This window comes from Carettochelys insculpta, chromosome 3 (assembly GCF_033958435.1).
Source record: "Carettochelys insculpta isolate YL-2023 chromosome 3, ASM3395843v1, whole genome shotgun sequence".
In the NCBI taxonomy this organism is placed as follows: Eukaryota; Metazoa; Chordata; order Testudines; family Carettochelyidae; genus Carettochelys; species Carettochelys insculpta.
In genome coordinates, this window is record NC_134139.1 from 20639745 (window position 1) to 20661365 (window position 21621).

The 21621-nt window shown below is 40.7% G+C and overlaps 1 protein-coding gene across 1 annotated transcript in view; it reads left to right on the forward strand.

Annotated features, from left to right (window-relative positions):
• The window catches only part of APLF (aprataxin and PNKP like factor), a 59937-nt gene extending 38717 nt beyond the window's left edge, over positions 1-21220 (forward strand). The window contains exons 8-11 of the mRNA XM_074989444.1: positions 1401-1526; positions 5511-5557; positions 7349-7390; positions 16416-21220. Of these exons, the coding sequence (XP_074845545.1) occupies positions 1401-1526; positions 5511-5557; positions 7349-7390; positions 16416-16624 (424 nt within the window). The 3' untranslated portion in view covers positions 16625-21220. The remainder of the gene's footprint in view (positions 1-1400; positions 1527-5510; positions 5558-7348; positions 7391-16415) is intronic.
• The last annotated feature ends 401 nt before the right edge of the window (positions 21221-21621 follow it).

Genomic DNA, 21621 nt, shown 5'->3' on the forward strand with positions numbered 1-21621 from the left:
TGCTGCCCACGGTGACCATAGAGCCCCGCAGGGGCTGGAGAGAGAGCATCTCTCAACCCCCCAGCTGATGGCCGCCATGGAGGACCCAGCAATTTCGACGTTGCGGGATGCGGATCGTCTACACGGTCCCTACTTCGACGTTGAACGTTGAAGTAGGGCGCTATTCCTATCTCCTCATGAGGTTAGCGACTTCGACGTCTCGCCGCCTAACGTCGAAGTTAACTTCGAAATAGCGCCCGGCACGTGTAGACGTGACGGACGCTATTTCAAAGTTGGTGCCGCTACTTCGAAGTAGCGTGCACGTGTAGACGCAGCCTAGGGGTCAAAACCTCAAAGTGGGTCATGACCCCATTTTATTGGAGCTGCCAAGTTTAGCATCTGATGTGCTGCAACCCAGGGCTGAAGCTTAAGCTCCTCTGCCTAGGGCCTAAGCCTGAGACCACCTCCTCAGGGCTGCAGCCTGAGGCCTTTGGCTGTGGGTGATTGGGCTCAGGTTATAGGTCCTTTGCCGGTGTTGAAGGCCTTGGACTTTGGCCTCTCACACTGAGTGGAGGGGCTTGGGCAGGCCCAGTCTTAGTTCTTCCCCAACCCCCTTTCCTGGTACCATGTAGTGATTTTTCTTGTCAGAAGTGGCTTGTGGTCCAATGAAGTTTGAGAACCTGATACAGACAGTTCTTCTTAAGAGATCATGACCATTTTGAAAAACATAGAGTTGTTTGTATGGCTTCATGGCTATGTCAATCCTACTCTGTGAATTATGGGCAATTACCATGGAATCTGGCATTTCAGAGGGGTCTGGAGCTCCGGCTGCTGCCTAAGTTACTTTGGCAGTGGTGGTGCCCAGAACTTTAGGCCCCCTTTTGAAGTGCTATGGTAGCACTGCTATGCATGGTGGAGGCAGTGTGTGTGTCCAGTGCCACTGTCTGGGTGGCATTGAGGACTGACTGCCCTAGGCCCCTTTCTGCCTTTGGCCCTGCCCCTTCTGCTGCATGGATCTGGGCTCCCCTCCCCCCTTGCCGCAGGGCCCACTGCACCTGTTGGCCCCACTTCAGATGATGGCCCTAATCATACTATCCTGTAATTTGGGATTTGGGCACTCCTTTTTAGTCAGGGAACAGAGTCTGACTATATGGATTGGTCTGGTAGACTGAGGAAGACGGATTTTTGGCATCTTATATTCCTGTCAGAGAGAGGGAGAGAGAATGAGCTGTGTGAATACGCTTACAGGTGTTTGCATTTATGTATGGGTTTCAGAAGACAAAAATTGCAAATAGGCAACTATGAAAGAGGGTGCAATTTAACTAGTTAAGTAGGGTAACTGCACAGAATTCCGCATCCCCATATGTAGGAGTGGTGAATGTCATGTTAATTACTTTTACTTATGTTCCTCAATTTGACAGGAAGAATCCAGTTCATTTTCAGCAATTCAGTCACCCTGGTGACAGTGACTATCATGAGGTGGAGGTCATAAGTCAAGATGATGATGATGACAGGCCTGAATGTCCATATGGAATTACTTGTTATAGGTAAGAAATATGATCCAATAAAGTTGTCTGTTTATATTTGTCAAGCAAGATATATTTTGACTGAGAGCTGTGCAAGCAAGGTGATACAACAGCGAGTAGCTCTTGAAATTAAATCTTGCATATGGTATACTGTCATGGCATTCTTTTGACAAGATTATGTTTTATTGCCTTCTGAAGCTGGGCTTGAATAGTCTTATTGTATTGTTGTCACTAATGCTGTTTGTTGTAAAGATACCTCTGACAGTGACCTGATTTAACAAGCATGTCAAAAGGATAAAACTTATATTCACAATGGAAATGTCATTGAATAAGTTTCTGAAATTATGGGGATTGGAGATCTATTTATTTATCTAATATCCCTTATTTAAAAGAGAGAGTGATTTATCTGTTCACTACAGCTGATCTTACTAGTTGCTTTTTTTGCATGCAATGTTGTGGCAGTCATGTTGACCCCACGATATTAGAAAAGATGAGTAAAGTAACATCTTTTATTGTCTTGAGTTTTGTGGGGAAAAAGACAAGAGACAGCACTCTTCAGCTCTGAAGAAAAACTAGTCAATCTTTTTGGCTGGCGTAGTCAGCGTCCTGACTTCTTATAGACAATTTTTACATCTAACGAGTCACAACAAATATAAATGTCCAACATTTAGGAGTTTTTTGGTTTGGTTTGTTTGTTTTTAAGAATAACATACATGTAACTTCAATTCATTCAGTGTCCCACTCCTGGTTTTCAAGGACTGCTACACAATTAGCTTTTTCTAATGTTCCAAAGAAGCAATTGCAATGAGGCCACGTCTACACTAGAGATATATATCTAAAGGCCATTGAAATCACTGCAAAGTGTCTCTGTTAGCAGAAAATTCAGTGAAGACTGGGCTACATCATTTAAGTATATTGATGAACAAAGAACTGTAGAAACTATGCTTTTATTACTGACTGTAGATCGAATATCCTACATTAAACAGATTTCATGAAAAGTTGCTGATTTCAAAGATGTACTTTTGAACCAATACAAAAAAGTAGTCATGTAGCACTTCAAAGACTAAGAAAGTAATTATCTCCTAATAAATTATTTTGTTAGTCATTATTCTATCAAAACAAAAAAAGTAGTCATGTATCACTTGTGATACTAACACAGCTGTCTGTCAATTTTGAACCAATATGCTGTTGTAGACTGTATGCTAGTATTCTATATCTCACACTGTTGTCTGGATAAACTTTGTGGCTTCACACTGTTTTAATTCTGACAGGTATCAGAGGGGTAACCATGTTAGTCTGTATCCACACAAATAATAAGTAGTCCTGTAGTACCTTTATAGACTAACAGATTTATTGTTGCATAAGCTTTTGTGGGCAAAGACCCACTTCATCAGATGCATCTGACGAAGTGAGCCTTTGCTCACAAAATCTTATGCAGACGCGCTGACCTTCCCAGCCCATCAGTTACTCCTCTCCCAGTCTTCCCCTCACACCTCCATCTCCCTCTCCCAATTCCCGGGAGAGGAGCTGCATGCTGGCCTGGCTCCTTCCACCTCTAGAGGCTCTCTGTGCACTCCGCACTGCGACTCCTCTGGCTTCCACCTCCAAGGCAGAGTGCAGCTACTACTCCCAGCCTGCCAAAGGGCAGCAGCCTCCATCCCTGCAGCTGCTGATCAGTGCCATTGCATCATTAAGCAGATGCAGCTGATGAAGTGGGTCTTTACCCACAAAAACGTATGCTTCAATAAATCTGTTAGTCTATAATGTGTCACAGGACTTCTTGTTGTTTTAATTCTGTTATTAAAAATAAACACCATCGTCTAAGTACAGGATCCCTTGTGATTCATGGTGCAGGCGTTCAGGATCTTACACAATACTTTTTTTTCTGCAGGGAAAAAGCTTTTGTGTGGAAGCTTTGTGGCACCTGTATTACAAATTCCAGTCAATTGCATGAGTTGGCCATGCTTTATTCTCCTGTTTCTCAGTGTGCATGTTGAGCAAATTATTGCCCCTTCTCATGGTTTCAAAAAAGATCACTAACTTGTAGGCAAAGATTTGAGATGAAGGCAGGGAAAGAAAGAATCATGTTTTTATTTTTTTGAACGTAAGAGGTGACATTTTATCTATTGAAACCTTTCTACATAGAGCTAATGAACCATCTTCTTCCTCCATTTCATTGATCTGTTATTAACACTCTAAATTATGCGTTACTGATGTTAATGGGATTTATAAACAACCTCAAGGGAAAGTTGAGAGCACTTTAGGGAAATTAAATTCTGAACAAAATATATTTCTTAATGTTTTTAGCATCTTGCAGGAATGATCCTTAATTAGCAGAGCACTCTAGTGCTTGTCGAGCAAAGTACATGAACCCAAGTGGTCTCATTGACTTCAAGTTATTGCTGGTGACTAGAAAAAACAATAACCTACCTTCGCTGATTCATGGGGCTGGTGACTGAGATGAAAAAAATTTGTTTTTACAATAAACCCTCGATTGAATGGACCCCAATTTAACAGACTTCAGAAATGATGGGCACTCCAGCTCTCTTCTCCCCTCCCCCCCCACCAAATAAATGCTGGTGACTCATCAGAGCTGGAGGAACCATCTGTGGTTGGGGGGGAAGAAGGGGATATAGGAGATCTCCTCCCACAGCCCAATGTGCACAGTGTGTGTCTGCACCTGGCCACTGCTGCCTGCAGTGGCCATGAGCAGCAGCCACAGCAATGGAGGCTGCTGCCCTCTGACAGGCTGTGGGTGATAGCCACGCTCTGTCTTCATGCGGGCAGCTCGGAGCCGGGAGCTGGAGGAGCCGCAGTGCTGAGTGCACCGAGAGCCTCCAGAGCTGGAAGGAGCAAGGCTGGCATGCAGCTCCTCTCCCAGTGATTGGGAGAGGGAGAGGGAGGTGTGAGGGGAAGAATGGAACAAGAAGTGGGAAGGGAAGATGTGGGGCAGAGAATAGGAGTGACTGATGGACTGGAAAAGTCAGTGCATTTTCATACAGTGTAACCATTTGAGTTTAACTTACTTTTGGCATGGACAGATGCACCGTCCCCCCATTAGTCCATTAAATTGAGGGTTTACTGTGCTTGTAAGTGGAGCATATTTGCATAGAAATCTGTGACAGATTACAAACGTAAAACCTGTGATAGCGTTTTTAGAGTCTGTTGCCAGAATGCACATCCAGTTTTATGGAGAATTCTTTTCCCCTGGTGTGTGCACTTGTGTACTCTCTGAAATCTATAGTAATAGAAATCAATATATTTGGAAATGTAAACAAACATCCAAAATATTTAATACATTTCAACTAGTTTTCTATTGTCTAACAGTGTAATCATGATTAATTTTGAGTTAATCACGTGAGTAAACTGTGATTACTCAACAGCCTTCATTGTAATTGTGTCACAGTGATGAATATGGGGGATACAGGATGCTGCTTTGAGGTACAGACCACCACAAACATGGACATACTCTGCATTTGAGTATGGTGAATGAACTGTGCTGAACAAATGAGATGTGTAGGGGAAGGATGGTGCTGTGGTTAGGGCATCAACCAAAGACTAGACAGAAAACTGACCCCAGGCCTCCCATGTCAGATTTTCTGGATGACCTTGGGAATTCACTTAATTTCTGTGTGTCAGTTCTCTATCTGTAAAATAGGTGTGATAAGACCACCCTCTGAAATAGGACATACTAAATTATTAAAGATTGAGGCACAGTAACGGGGCCGGTAAGTGCTATAGGTAAGCCTATATGAGACCAATTCTAGAGAGCTCTAGTCAGTTATGTTTCTTAAAAAGAAAAGGTTTTGGAAAAGCTGTTTTGTTTTCACGGTTGTTTTGAGAGAGCTTTAGATAGGCGAATTAAAACTACATAGTGATTAACTGAAACTTCATTCACAGAAGCTGGATGATTACTTCCATTGTGCAATGAATAATTCTTGAATGATAAAGTGTGGAATGCAAGGGCAGGAAATTACTTTATTGCATTGTTTCTTATTTTGGCAGGAAGAATCCACAGCACAAGCTTGAATACAAGCACACTGCACCTCCAGGTGAGGACACTTATTCAAAACTTTTAAAAGCAGAAACTGTGACATACCCTTAAAAGAGGTATGAAATGGTTTGTGCTTCTGTTAAGCTTTACTCATGTGTATTTGAAACTTATCATATAACTCTAAAGTTGTCATTCCTAATGATTCATTCACTTCTTTCACTGCAGTTGTCCACAGCAAAGGTGATTTTTCTACTCAAGATTTATTTAGTTGCTAACAATTCTAGATGTATTTTGATCTGAATAACATCACCAGGTAGTTCAAACACTAGCAGTGTGAGATGTACGTGACACTGAAATACCAAGAAGTAATAGATATTGTAATCAGTTGGTGGGTTTTCTTATGCCAAACTGTTGACATTTTCATTATTCTATAATATGAAACACTTGCATTTTTAAAATAGGGCATTCTCAATAAAATGAAACAACTGATGTTCCATGCTATTAACTTTACCATAGTATTTGCTACTAACTTGTGTAGTATGTAGCCCTCAGTACTATGTCCCACCTATATTTTGCTTAGGATTTCACAGTTCCTCTTGGTTTTGTTTTTGACAAGGTATCTGATGAAAATAGCACACATAAAAGAGGAGTTTAAAAGTGCAGAATATAGAGCTTGTGATTTTTCAAGAACTTCTCTATTTTCTACATTAGTGGTTCTCTGCATCTAAGATACCAAGTAGTTGCATGTTTTGTTTGGGGTGGGGTTGGATAGAGTTTAATGAGGACAGAGTCTAAGCTTTTATTAGAAAGCTATATTTTTGTGCTTTTTCATGTTAAAGTAATTAGATTTAGTAAACAACTAGCCTTGGAATAATATTGTCATTCCTGACATTTTTTTTTTGAAGAATGTTATCAAATCTACTTTGATTTTTTTTTAAAGTTTGGTAAGCTTTTTCAAAAGAAAATAAAAATCATCCATCAGCCGCATACTACATTTTAAATATAGTCAGTTATACAAATGTAATACCACTCTGCAGAGTTTCGCAAGACTTAGGAATTATGACAGTGTTACCTAAGAAGGAAAAATGGTAGATATTTCAATAACCCAGACCTGAAAGATAGAGCCTTGTAACAAAAAAGCTTGTCTTTCATCAATAGAAGGTCCAATAAAATATATTACCCTGTCTGCTGTTTGAATAATATAATCATCTAAAAACTAATGCAATCACCCAAGCATATTGCTATATTTTAACCTTTTATAATATGATAACTTCAGTTCTAATGTGTCCCTGAATGATAAACCGGTGTTGCCCACAGCTGGAGCTCTGGGAAGGAGTGTACCTAAGCAACTGGGAATTATGAGGAGCTAGCACTAGTTATGAGCGTCTAGGCAGTTGGAATGTAGGGTCTCAGCTCTCAGAATAGCTGTCAGAGAGAGGACAGTATCATGAGGGTGTGCCCAGAAACCCAGAGCCAGAAATGGTGTCTGGCCACTGTCCAGACTCAGGAAGATTAAAGCTCAGAGAACGCTGAGAAGTGGGACCAAAAAACAGTAAACTGGTGAGCTCTAACAGGGCTGTATTAAGTCATATATACACTTTGCTGGCAAGAAAACATGTGGGATCAAGCCTGGAAAAGATGTTCATGAGAGGGCTACTCTTTAGAGAAGTGGTCAGTAATGTGAAAAAGAAAAGTTATCTCATATATGCATAAATGTACATAGTAAATACTGTATAGTCATCCAGCACTTTGTTGAAATGTGGGAATGTGTATTTTGTGCACTCATTTATTTATAAGTCAAAGATTTCTGCTGTGATTTCCCCAGTAATGGCATTTTTTTTTCATTTAGAAGTTGAAACAAGAAGAACCAGAGGGAAAACTACTAAAAGAGGTTAGAATGTCCTAATTTTCTAAAAGGATCAAAGTTAATGTTGTGATTTTTTTTAAATCATGCACATGAAAGACAAAGCAGGTTAAATGTATTGGTTTCCTTTAGAAAAAGTGTAATCTTGGAGCACTTTGCCATGACTGTTACTTGCTAGTCTCTAGTTGAGGAGAGTGCATTGTTTTCTTGCATATTCAGTAACAAGTGGGGTATTTGTTGACAGTTCTAAAGTTGGGTGATCTATGCAAATATGTTCCAGATAAGCAGACCTAGTTTTACTCTGGAAATGGCAAAGTATCTTTTTAACTTTAAAGATGAATATTGAGTGGTTTAAACCAATTAGTTTAGCAATATTGCCTAGAGGTATAAGACAATAAAATAAGAGTATTTCAGCTCTACCTCCTGGTCCATTCCTTGGTGTGGTGAGGTGACTTGTGTGTCTGAAGGACCCAGAGAGCTATGTCAGCAGGAGCTACAGCTCCTGGAAGGGTAACCCAAACTGGACAGGTCAAAGGGTAGAGACTAGACAAATTTGGATCACCTCTTCCCAAGGTAAAAGGGGTTGGCTTAGGGTTAACAACCCTGTCTGTTTAAAAAAAATGGTTACAGAAACATCTACAAAGAAACCTATGACTACACAAGTCTTGGGAGGAGTTGACAATCAACTCAGATTGAATATGAAGCAAGGCAGGGAAAGCTGAAAGGAAGCTGCCCCGCAGATGATTCTTCTCTCACCCAGAACAACCACCCAGTTGGGTATGTGGGGTATTTGGACCATTATCAACTGGGGAAGATAGAACAAATTGCAGCAGAGATGAAACAGTACAAGCATGTAGTTTTGGGCTTGTGTGAGACAAGAGGGACACAATCTGGGCAGCCATGCCTGGCAACAGGTGAAATTCTCATCTACTCAGGACATGAAGAGGGTCTACCACACACAGGAAGTGTGGGGTTTATGTTATCAAGAGAGGCATCTGGTGCTTTAATGGAGTGAACAACAGGGTCATCACGCATCATCACAGCCAGATTCTACACCAAAGTGCAAAAGGTACTAATTGTGCAATGTTATGCATTAACCAATGAAGCAGCTGAGGAATGTAAAACAGACTTCTGTGAGAAACTACAAAATGTGAACCAGAAAGCAAAGAAGTATAAGTTGAGTTTGATGGGCAGCTTCAATACAAAAATTGGAAGCATAAATACAAGCAGAGAACAGACTATGGGAAAAGAAGGCTGAGGCAATATGAATGAAAATGGAGAGCGCATCAGTGACTTTTGTTCCTTCAGCAGATTGGTGATAGGTGTTAATGCATTCCTACACAAAAAGATCCATAAAGTCATTTAAATTTCACCAGTCCATCAGTTAGAAAACCAGATTGCCTGTATCAGCAGGTCTTTCAGAAGATCGAGGCAGGACGTCCATGCTAGAAGAGGAGCAGATGTAGTTTCAGACCACTGTTTGGTCACAGTAAAACTCAAGTTCAAGCTCAAGAAGTACACCACAAAAGTGACCAAGCTGGGATTGAGATTCAGCACAGAACAGCTGAAGGGTTTGGAGACAAGAGCCGATTCTGAAGTGGAGCTGTCCAACAGATATGCACTTCTGACAAACCTCATCTGAAAGATGCTACCATGGAACAAATTTTGAACACACCAAAACAGCTTGGAAAGAAACCTGCGATAAAATATTGGGAAAGAGGACAAGGCATCACAAAGAATGGATCACAGCAGAAACTCTGAGAAAGGTGAAGGAACAAAAGGACAGAAAAGCAGCAGTCAACAACAGCAAAACAAGAGCAGCCAAGATGGAAGCTCAGAGACTGTATTCAGAAACCAACAAAGAAGTTAAAAAGGCTGTAAAACGGGACCAGAAGAACTTTGTGGAAAAGCTTGCACAGCAAACCAAACAAACTGCGGAAGAGAGGAACTTGAAAGAGCTTTATAATATCACACAGAAGCTAGATGGCTCACAGATTACAGTGCTTCAGCCAATACAGGATAAAGAGGGGCGTGTACTAACAAACCCAAGTGAGCAGCTCAGTAGATGGAAGGAACGCTTTGAAGAGCTACTGAACCGCCCTACCCACATGGAACCTCAGGAGTTACCACCTGCAAATATACCACTGCAAAACAGCAGCAGACCTACAAAAAAAGAAATCCAGAAAAGCCATTGCCTATCTGAAAAGCAGAAAAGCACCTGGTCCACACAACATCCCCATAGAAGCAATCATGGCAAGCAGTGAGACATCAGTCAATATGGTGCATAATCTGTTTTGGACACCAAAGAGATCCCACAAGACTAGAAATGTGGCTACCTTATCAAGCTTCCAAAGAAAGGCAGCCTGAAGGAATGCAAGAATTGAAGAGGCATCACATTCGTGTCTATTCCAGGAAAAGCGTTCAATAGGATTCTCTTGGACAGAATGCAGACAAAAAATTGCTAGACAGCTCAGGGAAGAAAAGGCTGGCTTCTGAAGCGAGAAATCCTGTACTGACCAAATAGTAACCAAGTGATCATAGAACAGTCGCTCAAGCGGAACTCCCCCCGTGCATAATGGACTTTTTGAAAAAGCCTGTGACAGCAGTGATAGACACTTTGTGGAAACTGATGCAGTACCAGGGCATCCCCTTTAAAATTATTAACTTGATTTGTTCATTGTAGGAACCCACAACATGCCAGGTTGTTCACAATGGTGTCTTGACAGAACCCTTCAGCATACTGTCAGTAGTGCCACAAATGTGTCTATTGTCACCTTTCGGCTACGTCTACATGAGCCCCAAACTTTGAAATGGACACGCAAATGGCCATTTCGACGTTTACTAATGAAGCGCTGAAATGCATATGCAGTGCTTCATTAGCATGCGGGCGGCCGCAGCACTTCAAAATTGACGCGCCTCGCCGCTGCGCGTCTTGTCCAGATGGGGCTCCTTTTCGAAAGGACCCCGCCTACTTCGAAGTCCCCTTATTCCCATGAGCTGATGTACAAAAGGTACAAAACACGTCTGTATTTCTTAAAACACTAGGGCTACTGTCAAGGGCATCTTCTTTGAGTAGTGTCCCTCTGTATGCTACACTGTAGGTATATCTGCACCCCTGTACCTCTACTGGAAGATTTAAGGTGGTGGTGTATGTTCAGCCTGGTGGTTTGACTGGAGGCTGTCTACTGCTGCTTCACTGGTGAACTCCCCTCAGTTCCTTCTCTACAACCTTTGCTTCCAAAGGAGCAAGCAATTGATGTAACTCCAGACTGTTCTCAAAGAACAGATGACCTTTGTGGTTCAATATGTTAAAATTGCAGGAAGTTGGAAGGCTTCAGTTGAAGAATGATTCCTCTTCTTTGATAATTTCACAAAAAATCTGGAGTTACAGCAATAGTAATTGAAAAATCCTTTGCATGTCATATTGTTTCAAGAATTTTTGTTTGCCCAGATGTCCCACACTGCTCAACAAATAGTTTTGTATTCTGGTAGGCATATCATGGACTTGAGTGCATTTTCAGCTCTGTCTTGAGTCATGAATATGCTTAATATGACCAGATAGAAGTGGGTCATACTTGCTAAGAAGCTCATGTATACCAAGAATGTTTGTTTCTGTTTGTAGGGTCACCAGTATGTTGACTGGAACCAAACAAAGCCAATCCCTGTTCAGAAAGAAAAAGTGACATTCAATATGCGCTCAAGAAGCTTTTTCCAGATATCAGTTTCTGTGTTTATTTCACTCAGGAGTAAGTTTTCAGTCAGCTAGTGCTGCTCCATTAGTTGATTTCCATGTAACATAGTTATATTTGTGTGATACAGAAGTTTCATATGCAGATATTCAGTCTTTCAACTTCCTTCAACCTCTATTGATGCACCAACTGGATGTATCAGGCAGTACCGATGCATTTGAGGTATTACTGCTAAAAATGGAACAGGGTACCACACTATGGAACCTGCTCTTTCAAGTTCCAGCAAAGCCAGTTTCTTGTGTAGATCTCTTCATTTTTGTCAGCAAACGAGAGGGAAAACTTGATTTTTTTTTGGCATCTTTCAGTGTATAACTTGGAATCCGAAAACAACTAATTTTGCGAAAAGACTGCATCTGAGCAACATTGTTCTTAGCAAGAATTCCAATATCAGGTTCTGATGCCACTGTTATACTGTATCCTGCATTAGTCATAAGTTCTTGCTCTTGCTGTGCAGCATCTCTGAGATCATTTTTTGCCTGCACAGTCTCTAAACCAGGGGTTAGCAATCTTGCAAAGGTGGAGTGCAAGAGAGACCTTTTGACCTCTGTGTACAGTTGGAGTGCCAGTGATACTTTTTGAAATCACTAATACTGCTACTTAAAACAGCTTCTTTAATAAATAAACAAAGATGCAGAGCTTTACAATTTAGGTGGTAGTGGGTAGCATTATCTGGTCTTTTGTTAATCCACAGAAGGCATGGCTTTGAGCAAACTCCCGGCTGCATAGGGGAGGAGGGATGTGTCTGAGCTTCCACGTCACATGCTGTAACTACTGCTTCGCTCGGTTGCTTTCTCCAGCTCTTTCTTACACCACTTTCAGATCTTCACTTCATTTTTATAAGGGGCTTCTTATAAAACACAGTGACAACCTTTAGTGAATTAATTTGTCTTCGGGTTATACAACATTTTAATTGTACGTATTTAGCAGTGCATATTTTATAATAATGTTTTGAGGGTGTTATTTACTATGGATCTTAATAACCTTATTTCAGAGTCTGGAAATTTGACGTACTAACTTGTTCCCATTATTAAATTCATCTAATAATTATTTTCGTGAACATGTGAACCTTTGTCAGTCTAATGGGGAGATATTAGCACCCAGAGCAGAGAAACTACCTTTGTAAGCCTTGAGCCACTCCCAGTCTCTGTTTTTAATCCATGGTTAATGGAGTCAAATTTGCAAATAAATTGCAGCTTAGAGATTTCTCTCTCCATTTGATTTTTAAAATTTTTTTTTCAAGACTGAAACAAAAAATTTAAACAAAAATTTAAAAAAAAATCTTAAAATATTTTAAAAATCAAATGGAGAGAGAAATCTCTGACCTGCAATTTATTTGCAAATTTGACTCCATTAACCATGGTTTAAACAGAGACTGGGAGTGGCTTGCAGCTTACAAAGGCAGTTTCTCTGCTCTGGGTGCTAATATCTCCCCATAAGACTCTGACAAAGGTTCACATCCTGCTGTCTGATCTGACAAGTACTGTTGATACCAGGCCATTTCCACCTTGCTGAATAGACCTTGTCAGCTCTGGCCCTCCCTCTTACTGGGACCTCTTACAGCTTAAATACCCCTCTGAAACCACCCCCCCCACTCACACATCTGATGAAGCGGGTCTTTGCCCATGAAAGCTTATGCTCCAAAATATCTGTTTAGTCTGTAAGGTGCCACAAGACTTCTTGTTGCTCTCGAAGCTACAGACTAACACAGCTACCTCTCTGATACTTGTCATCTAATTTAAAGGCTATACTCACCCTCAGAGCGAGCAAAATCACTTGTCAGTAACAGAATTAATTACAACTTTCAAAACATCTAACATATGCAAGGACTTTAAACAGAATTTCGTAATATAGAATCACTAATCACAGAAGTTACTTCAGTCTCCAGTCACACAGATGAAAACTCAGATGTGAGTGAAAAATTGGCAAAGGCTCAGGTCCCACAGTGATTTAAATGGATATTTTGCAGGTGTGTATGTATACTTTTGTCGCTGTCGTAACTGCAAGGTGTATAATAAATGGTAGCAAAATGTCACAATTTTAGGCCCCTTTGTCTCCTGAGGGCTGGGCCCATGGCTCTCCTGTAGCCCCCTGTGCTGTCCCCCCGCCACCCTGGCAGGGCCTAGGTGTTGGTCTAACTCAGTTATTGTGGAGGTTCTACATATTAAAGATGCAAGGCACTTTCAGCACGCATAAACTCATGTTTTATTTCTTTGTGTTCATATGTCTGTCTCTTACTCGTATTTTGGGTAACACCACTTAATTAAAATGCTGTTGATCATTGTTCTAGGCAAGGTCTACACTAGGCATGAAAGTTGATTGTAGATACGCAATTCTAGCTACAGCAATCACATAGCTAGAATTTACTTCTCTACAATGGACTTACCTGGCTGTCCTCACAGAGTGTTCAATGGGAGAAATTTTCCTGTCACTTCCTGACTGAGAAGTATGGGTCAATGGTTGACCCAGATAGTTCAATATTGTGCATCTCTACTTGGCCTGCAAAATTGAACCCTGGAAGATCGACCCTGACAGGGTGGTGAAGATACACCCTGAGTGGGAAAGAGAACATATTTCATTGTGTCCACTGCTTTTGCTGTGAAGCTCAAAAGCTTGTGTCTTGCCCCTGCTCATTGGTACAATAACAGATATTCTCTTGTCTCACTCAGACTTGGGGACCAACACAGCTGCAGTATTACAAACAGCAATGTTTAGTAGTTGCTAACTCTAAGACTGCCCTGGCTGAGGTTTCCAGTGACTCCTCCCAAGAGTCAAAGCTTGGATCAGCTAGGATCAGCAAGGTCATATTTGAGACAGTCCTAGTTAGCTTTGTGTACTGTATCTGGCAGACAGGGCTCCATTAACCTTTAGTCCATGTTGTGTGGCACAGCTGCAGTGTAAAACAGAGTAGAGCTGACATTTCCATAGACATATATTTAAACTCTGACAAGTAGGAGGAGAAGGGTACTAACTAGATGACATTTGTCGTGTTTAGTTCTTAGTCATTAACCTAATTGCCAGCAGAGGGACTGCTAATTGCTTAGTGCCTGTAGGAGCCAGGGTTTGAAACTTTATCTAAGGTTAGAAGTGTGAGAAGAGCAAAATGGATCAGTAAGGCTACATATATTCTTATCTCTTTATTGCAAATTGTGCCTGTCCATTCTACCCAGATGAGTGATCTGTTTTGGCTGTCAGCTATGTGCAATCCTCTTACAAGCAATTTCTGTGCTATCACAAACAAGCAAATTATCTCATTCCCAGGAATAGCTTTTTTTTTTTTTAAGAGGATGTGCTGCATCCTCTTGTAGCTTCTTTTGTGTATACACATCTTTAAATAAAAAAACCAAAAAACAAAGCCTTCAGGTCATATGGATAAATGGTGCCTGTATTTTATCAGGACAGCTTGCTTAATGAGCTGTCTTAAAAGCCAAGAAGTTGAATACATTTCCTAGAGAGGAGAGAAACACCTATGCTATTCTCTGCTGGAGTCTGAAAACAAAGTGAGATTACAAGACGTCCTTTTTATAATCACTTTAACCATTTACAGGACAGTGGCATGATATCAACAGGCTGATGAATAGGCAGCAGCTACTCACTACACTTCACTCAAAATAAAACAGCTACAAGCAGTGCAGCAAAGTGAAAGGATTTTTCTGTTTCTGGGCTTATTACATCCAAGAGGGCGATCTGCCATCTTTACTCATACTGAACAGCATGCTAATCTGTAAAGATCCCGTAGGTTTCAATGGGACATCTTGAGTATAGACAACAGGTTTAAGAAGCAGCAGAATGTGGCCTATAGCAAGTTAATCAGATAATCAGAAACCTTCATTTTCATTCTTGCCAAATACTCATTAATCAGATAGTTTTCTTACTTGGGCAGGGTATGGGCTGGTTGATGGACAATTGCAAGAGCTTCTTCAGAAATGCTTGAACAATTGCAACTTTTACTAAAATAATTGGGTGTTGCAGGTAGTTAATACTTATGAAAATGATTCCCTTGAGAAGACTTGAGCCTTTCAATGAGAGGGACACAGTGGAATCACTATGTTCTTTTCTTCAGTTTTCTGCTGCTTTCCTTTTTCTCCTCTTCTCTACCCTCCCCTTTGTCCAGTCCTGCATGTCTGCTTATTTCCAATTTTTTCTTCATTTGTCTTGTGCCTTTAAAGGATGAGTGAAAAATACATTAATTGTTTTTTGTGAAATGGTAGTGATTTTGTTTTTACCATATTTAGGGCACCTTCCACTTCTTTGTGCTCCTTAATGAATCAGCTACTCCATAGGCCATCAGTGACTTTTGTAACAATTGATACCATTTTCAGCAGTGAAGTTAGATGGGTTGAATGGAAATGATTTAGTTGTTCCTTTTAGAGCTGGTACTAGGTAGTAAAACAGCAAACAAGATGGTAAATTTATAACCCAGATTGGCAGAGTTGGAAAATATTGGACTCCTTTCTAGGTATAGGTATGATAACTGGATTGTCCAAATCAAATTAGAAGTAGTTAGATCCCGAGGGCTGGGAATTAGGTTTTCTTGGATTATATTCTTTTCTCCTTCACAGGTTGCCACGTGTCTTCCAGGTAGTCTTTTGACTTTCCTATGTCACAGTTCATCCATCTGAAATATGGAAGTCATATTTTGATGGGTTTCAGTATTCTCCCCAGGGTGCAACCTGGAGTTCTGCTTTCCGTTATCTCTCTACGCTCGGATGCCTTTTTACTCTGCTTGGCTAGCAAACAGTAAACCCTTCTGTTCGCTGTAGCCACCAGCATGTAAAGATCCTCCCAGATGAACACATGAATCCTATGCCCATCAGTCTGTTACCCAGAACAACAGCATATTTCAGTAACAGTCATATAGCAAGATCTTGTAGCTTTATATACAGTATTGATATGTACATTTTCAACAGGATAGTCATGTCCAGTAGTTTTCAAATGATAGCTCATAAGGCATACTTAGTACAAAATGTGTCATAATTGAATAAAATGTTGAACATGGGGTGCAGAATGTTAGGGTACAACGTGTCACAGTGATGAGAAGCTTATTCAACACTAGTAAATGTTTTGGGATCCTGGGATGCGAATTGCTGTAAATATAACAAAGTGCAAACTACAATATGTATAGAACAGCTAAGTAAACCTGTAAATAGTTTTGTAATACTTATAATCATTTCTGGTTTTCAAAAAAGTGAAATTACTTGTAACTCTTGAGCTAACTGCATTATAATAAGCCACCTCCGGTGCTGCAGAAAAATTTTGATCCATGAAGTCTATTCATTAACCTCTCTACGTTTTGGCCCAAACAGGAGAAAGTGTTTTGGAGGAAGACAGAGAGAACTACGATGAGCCGAATGAATATGACCTGAATGACAGCTTTATAGATGATGAGGAGAAAGAGGAGTATGACCCCACCGATGAGGATTCTGATTGGGAGCCAGATCCTGAAGACAAAAATAACGAGGATGTTGAAACACTTTTGAAAGAAGCACAAAAATTTATTAAAACCAAGAAGTAGTTTTGGCCAAATGATTTTTTGTGAAGTCCTTCCTATGTACCTGTTTACAAGATTGGTGGGGACTTAGGGAATGACGAAAGCTAACTTTACCCAGGCTTGAGACACTACAAACAGGAGTTTTTGATAGGGAAGAATGAGCACCGGCTTCCTTTTTTTGGTTTTGTTTTGTTTGTTTGACACACATTGTTTTCCCTTTTATTTTTTGTTAAAGATAGTGAAATCAAATGATAAAATTGGGATTATATTGTGGTTTAACTGAAGGCATTTTTAAAAAAATACCTTGTTTTGGAGTCTTTACCAAATTCACAGCTCTTTGCATCAGAGGGAAGATTAATGTGATGGAATGTAGCTGTTAACATTCCTCATGAATATCTTTCTATGCTTGCAAAAAAAAAATAGTAGACCTACCTTAGGGAGGTTTGTACTTTTGTGACATAGTATAGTCTATGCTAAATAAAGACGTAACATTGAATAACTTTTTTTTTATGGCAGATCAGACTATTCTCAGCTCAGGAAGGGAGATTTGTTAAACCAATTATTTTGGTCCGTTTGCTATTCAGCAATTCTCCACTGTCATATTAAGTTTTACCAGGCTGTTAATAGTGGGTGTCTTCACCTAATAATTGTACTCCTCTCTCTGACATTTCTAGTATAAATTGCTAATTTTGCAAACTCCCTGTATAACTTGTGGAAAACCATATTTTAGGAAGTGTGCGCTGAATTTGAAATTGTCTGCAAATCATTCCTTGCACATAGTTCTAGTAACACTCAAGGTTTTTTCGAAGCTGCACAACTCTCTAATAAGCCCCACACTGGGGCTCAAGCCTGCAGCTTCCTGCTGCGCCTGGGGAGTGCATCTCCCAGCCCCAGTAGGGAGCTGCCCTGACTGTGGGGGAGGCATAGTTCTGTAGTCCCTGCAGCAGGGCTGGATTAAGAAAGATTTAGGAGCTGCAATCTGTAAACCCCTTGTGTTCTGGGCCAGCCCTTCCTGGCTTGGGTGTGGGGTGCTGCCATCCTTCCTGCCACTCCTGGCTGGAGCCCTATCACCATAAGCTGTCCTTGCAGTTCCCATTGGCAAGGAATCCTGGACAATGGCATCTGAGGGGACTGGTGCTTAGTTCCCTCTCCCCCACAAATGAGAGCTGCCCCATGTAAGTCCCCTGCACTCAAAGCTTGCTCCACCACCCAATCTCTCGCTAGATCTCACACTCCAACTCTGAACCCCCTACTGCACCCAATTCTTTGCTAGACCTTGCACCCCCACTCTAGCCTCCTTCCCTAAACTTGTTCCTGCACTCCAAACCCCTTGGTCTCAGCCTGGAGCCCTCTCTTACACTCCAAACACCTCATCCCCAGCCTTGCCCCAGAGCCCACATCCCCAGACAAAGCCATTATCCCCCCCCTCCAACCCTGAACCTGCTGCCACAGTCGAATCCCTCAGCCGCACCCGCACCACTGATCATCCATGGGCAGAATCATTTTTTTTATGTACGCCAGTATTGAGATGAGCTTTTCTTTAAACATAGCTTATAGTGTGTTAAAGTTTACACAATTCTTCCCATTAAGACCCTGTTTTCAAATGACTTGTAACTTTTCCCTTAACTTTTAACCTCTTCAGGCTGAAATTTATGATGCCAAGTGCCTGCCTCAGACCTGAATGTGTTTGAAAGTTTCAGCAAAAATGGTTCAGCCATTACTGAGTACGAGGTTAAGAGAAGATACGTTATTTTGCCCATGTTTTCTTTAGGGAAAAAAAGGCATTTTGCCAAGAAGATCCAACATATCCATACTTTGAGCAGGGATTTGAAATTTAGCAGAAGTGTTTTCCTGGTCACAAGGATGTGCCTTTTGCTGTCCCCATGAAAATCTGCTCTAACTTAGTTAAGAACCTTCAAACATCAGACTTTGCACATGCTCAATAGAAGTTTGTTAGACTTTGGCAGCTGAATTTTCTGAAGACAGTATTTGCACTAAGTATGTCCCATTCCCTCACAGTTCATGCATTTGATATGGCTGCTCAAGTGCCATCACCACAGAAGTGACTGAGCATACTCTCTTCTTCAGGGTCTCTGCAAGGCACTCTGCAGTTTCTTTTCCTAGATGCCATGGGTTACTGTGGTGTTGGATACAAGAACTGAGAGCAGAGAATGTTCTGTGCTCCTGCTAACCTTTCTGCAGATGACTAGACAGTGAGGAGAAAGAGGAAGTGGTGACAATTAGGGGTGAGATGCAAAGGGGTTTACAGGGCAGCCCCATGGAGTTCATTATGGCTCCACATGTTAGAGTTGTCTTTTTTGTTTCCTTTTTTAAAAATATCTGTAATCATGTAATAAAGGATTGTATAATCGTGTGTATGACCAATGAGGCTGAATTAAGGTTGTGTGGGCATTCTTTATGCAGCCATTTACTGACTTGGGAAGGCTTGGCTTTGTAAATACAAGGATCTTGCAACCTTGGAGGTTCTTGTGTGTAGTACAATATTTGCATTGGTTTGTATCTCAGTGTCTGCAGAGGTGCTAAGGTTAGTCAGCAATGCTCTCAACCTTTTATAATTTGACAATTTTATCTAATTTTTAAAGGGCTTCAGAGGAGTTCAGCTAACCTGCTGATCTTTGATCTATTGAGGTGTATTGGGAACAACATAATATTTTCAAAAATAGTGCCTTAGAAATCTGCCTCAAGACTTTTTAAAGGTTGAGTATGAATGATCACACGTATTGAGAGTGCAGGAATCTTTTGCTTATTGTTAGTTTTGCTTTACTTGACAATGATTCTAGTCATAGATGAGTTTTCTGAGGTATCTCATTTCATATGTGACCTTAGCAACCTTCATCAAGCAGAAAGAGTCTATTCAGCAGTGTCACTATATGAATGGCCTACTGAGCTGCACCAAAGAGCTGAATTAGAATTTTCTATTAAAATAAAAGTAGATATTTTCATCAGTGGAGGTTATCAAGGTCATCCATATTATCACAAAAACTAATCTAGAAATAACTTCTAGCTTTACACAGTCTGTTAGCTTTTGTTATTAAATCATAGAATCTAGGGCTGAAAGGGACCTTAGGAGGTCATCTAGTCCAGCTCCCTGGCTGAAACAAGATCAATATAATCCCTCCAGGACTGAAACAAATTATATGGAGAGGATAACCAAACCACTGTCTTTAAGAGCCTTCACAGTTGTTATATTATAGTAATCTCTTTCATATCCAGCAGTCCTGGAACTGGGAGGTTGCTGGATAATCAAATTTTCTGGATAATAGAGAGGTATACCTAGCATTGCATAATACTGAAGGAAAACAAGATTAGATATTAAGAAGTAAAATCTATGCAGAGTATTTTTATTTACCAACAACACTAGTATTTTACACTATAAAGTTTTATTTGCTGTATTTATTTGCATTTACTCTCACTATACCGTACTTATGGAAAATGTAACTAAAATTTACTTATAAAGTGCTGGTTATTTGAGAGTTCTGGATAATAGAATGCCGGATATGTAAGAGTTTACTGTATACACTCCAGTTTTGTCTGCTTAAGTCAAGGCTGAGTGCCAATATTTTTTCCTCTTTGTGTCTCTCCCTTTGAAAAGCAAAGTAACTTTTCCATTCTTCCAGTCTGATGTGGGATGGATTTGTTGACTCCAGTGTGTCCAAAAATCAAATAGTTTCTTCCCAACATTCCTGATGTTTAAATGAGATTCCCCAACATAGTTTTATTCCTTTCCCCACAAGCTTTCCAAACACTGTCTACTAGTGAGCTAGATCTAGTCAGTCTGGTGACTGCCTCAGGTTAATAAATGTGTTCACTGTTAACCTAGTAGAGGGTTAGCTAGGGTTCAGTTACTCTTTAAAACTCATTACCATCCTCTGAGCCCCCTCTTATTTGTTTTAAAATCATTAACAGGAGTTGGGTGCATGTGCAGTGGCAGGAGCAGAATTCAGCTTTATGTCTAATTTCCTGATTATCTTCTAAATTTTTTGGAGAGGAGCCTCTGGGAAAGTGGGAGAATGGCTGTACAACATAAGCCATTTTAATGTCCACACTGGGTCAGACCAAAGGCCCATCTAGCCTAGGATCCTGTCTGCTGACAGTGGCACAGGCTGAGTGCTTCAGAGGCAATGAGTAGAACAGGAAATTGTGACCTATTTCCTGTAGTCCACACCCAGCTTCTGGCAAACACAAGTTACAGAGACACCACTTCTTGTTTTAACAGTTGTAACACGTGAACTTTAAAACTTTGCACAATAAAACCATTTGTCAGCATACGAGATGGATGCTAGACTGATTTGCTGTTAAACTTTACAAGTCAAAAAGTTTTGTCCTCTGAAATGTCATGGAATACTTGCTGATGGCAAATGCGCTTGGCTCAAGACTGTGTGGGCCAGAAATATGCAAGAGTATCTCTGGTGTACAATGTGTTGATGTAATCTCAGAACTAATATGGTGTGCAAGTTGTGCCATGTAAAACTACCCATTGAACAGACAGGGCAAGGGCTATAAAGAAGGCTTCTGGCAACATCTTTCATACCAGCCAGGATTTTGCCCTTTGGTACACAAGGACTCATATTTAACTGTGACCTCTCTAGCTATCAAAGGAGCTACAGTCTGGGGCTGTGTCTACACTAGCAACTTCTTTCCAAATATGTTTGGAAAGAAGGGGCCCTTTTGAAATATCCAGCGGAGTGTCTACACACAAAAAAACCTTTCAAAATTAAATCAAAACCACAGTGCTCTTCCACTCCGGTTTCAGGAAGAGCATCCCCTTTCAAAAGAAAACATGTAGATGCTCTGGGGGCCCTTTTTTTCTTTTTTGAAAAGAGCAGTCCTCATGGCACCTGATTTTTTTCGATCCCTGGCCCATTCTTTTGAAAGAGCAGGGCCTGTGTGGATGCTCTCTTTCAAAAGAGCAGATCACTCTTTTGATCTGCTTTCTTGCATGTGGACGTACTCTTTTGAATAACATTTGTTCAGAAGAGATCTTTCAGAAGAACTTTCAA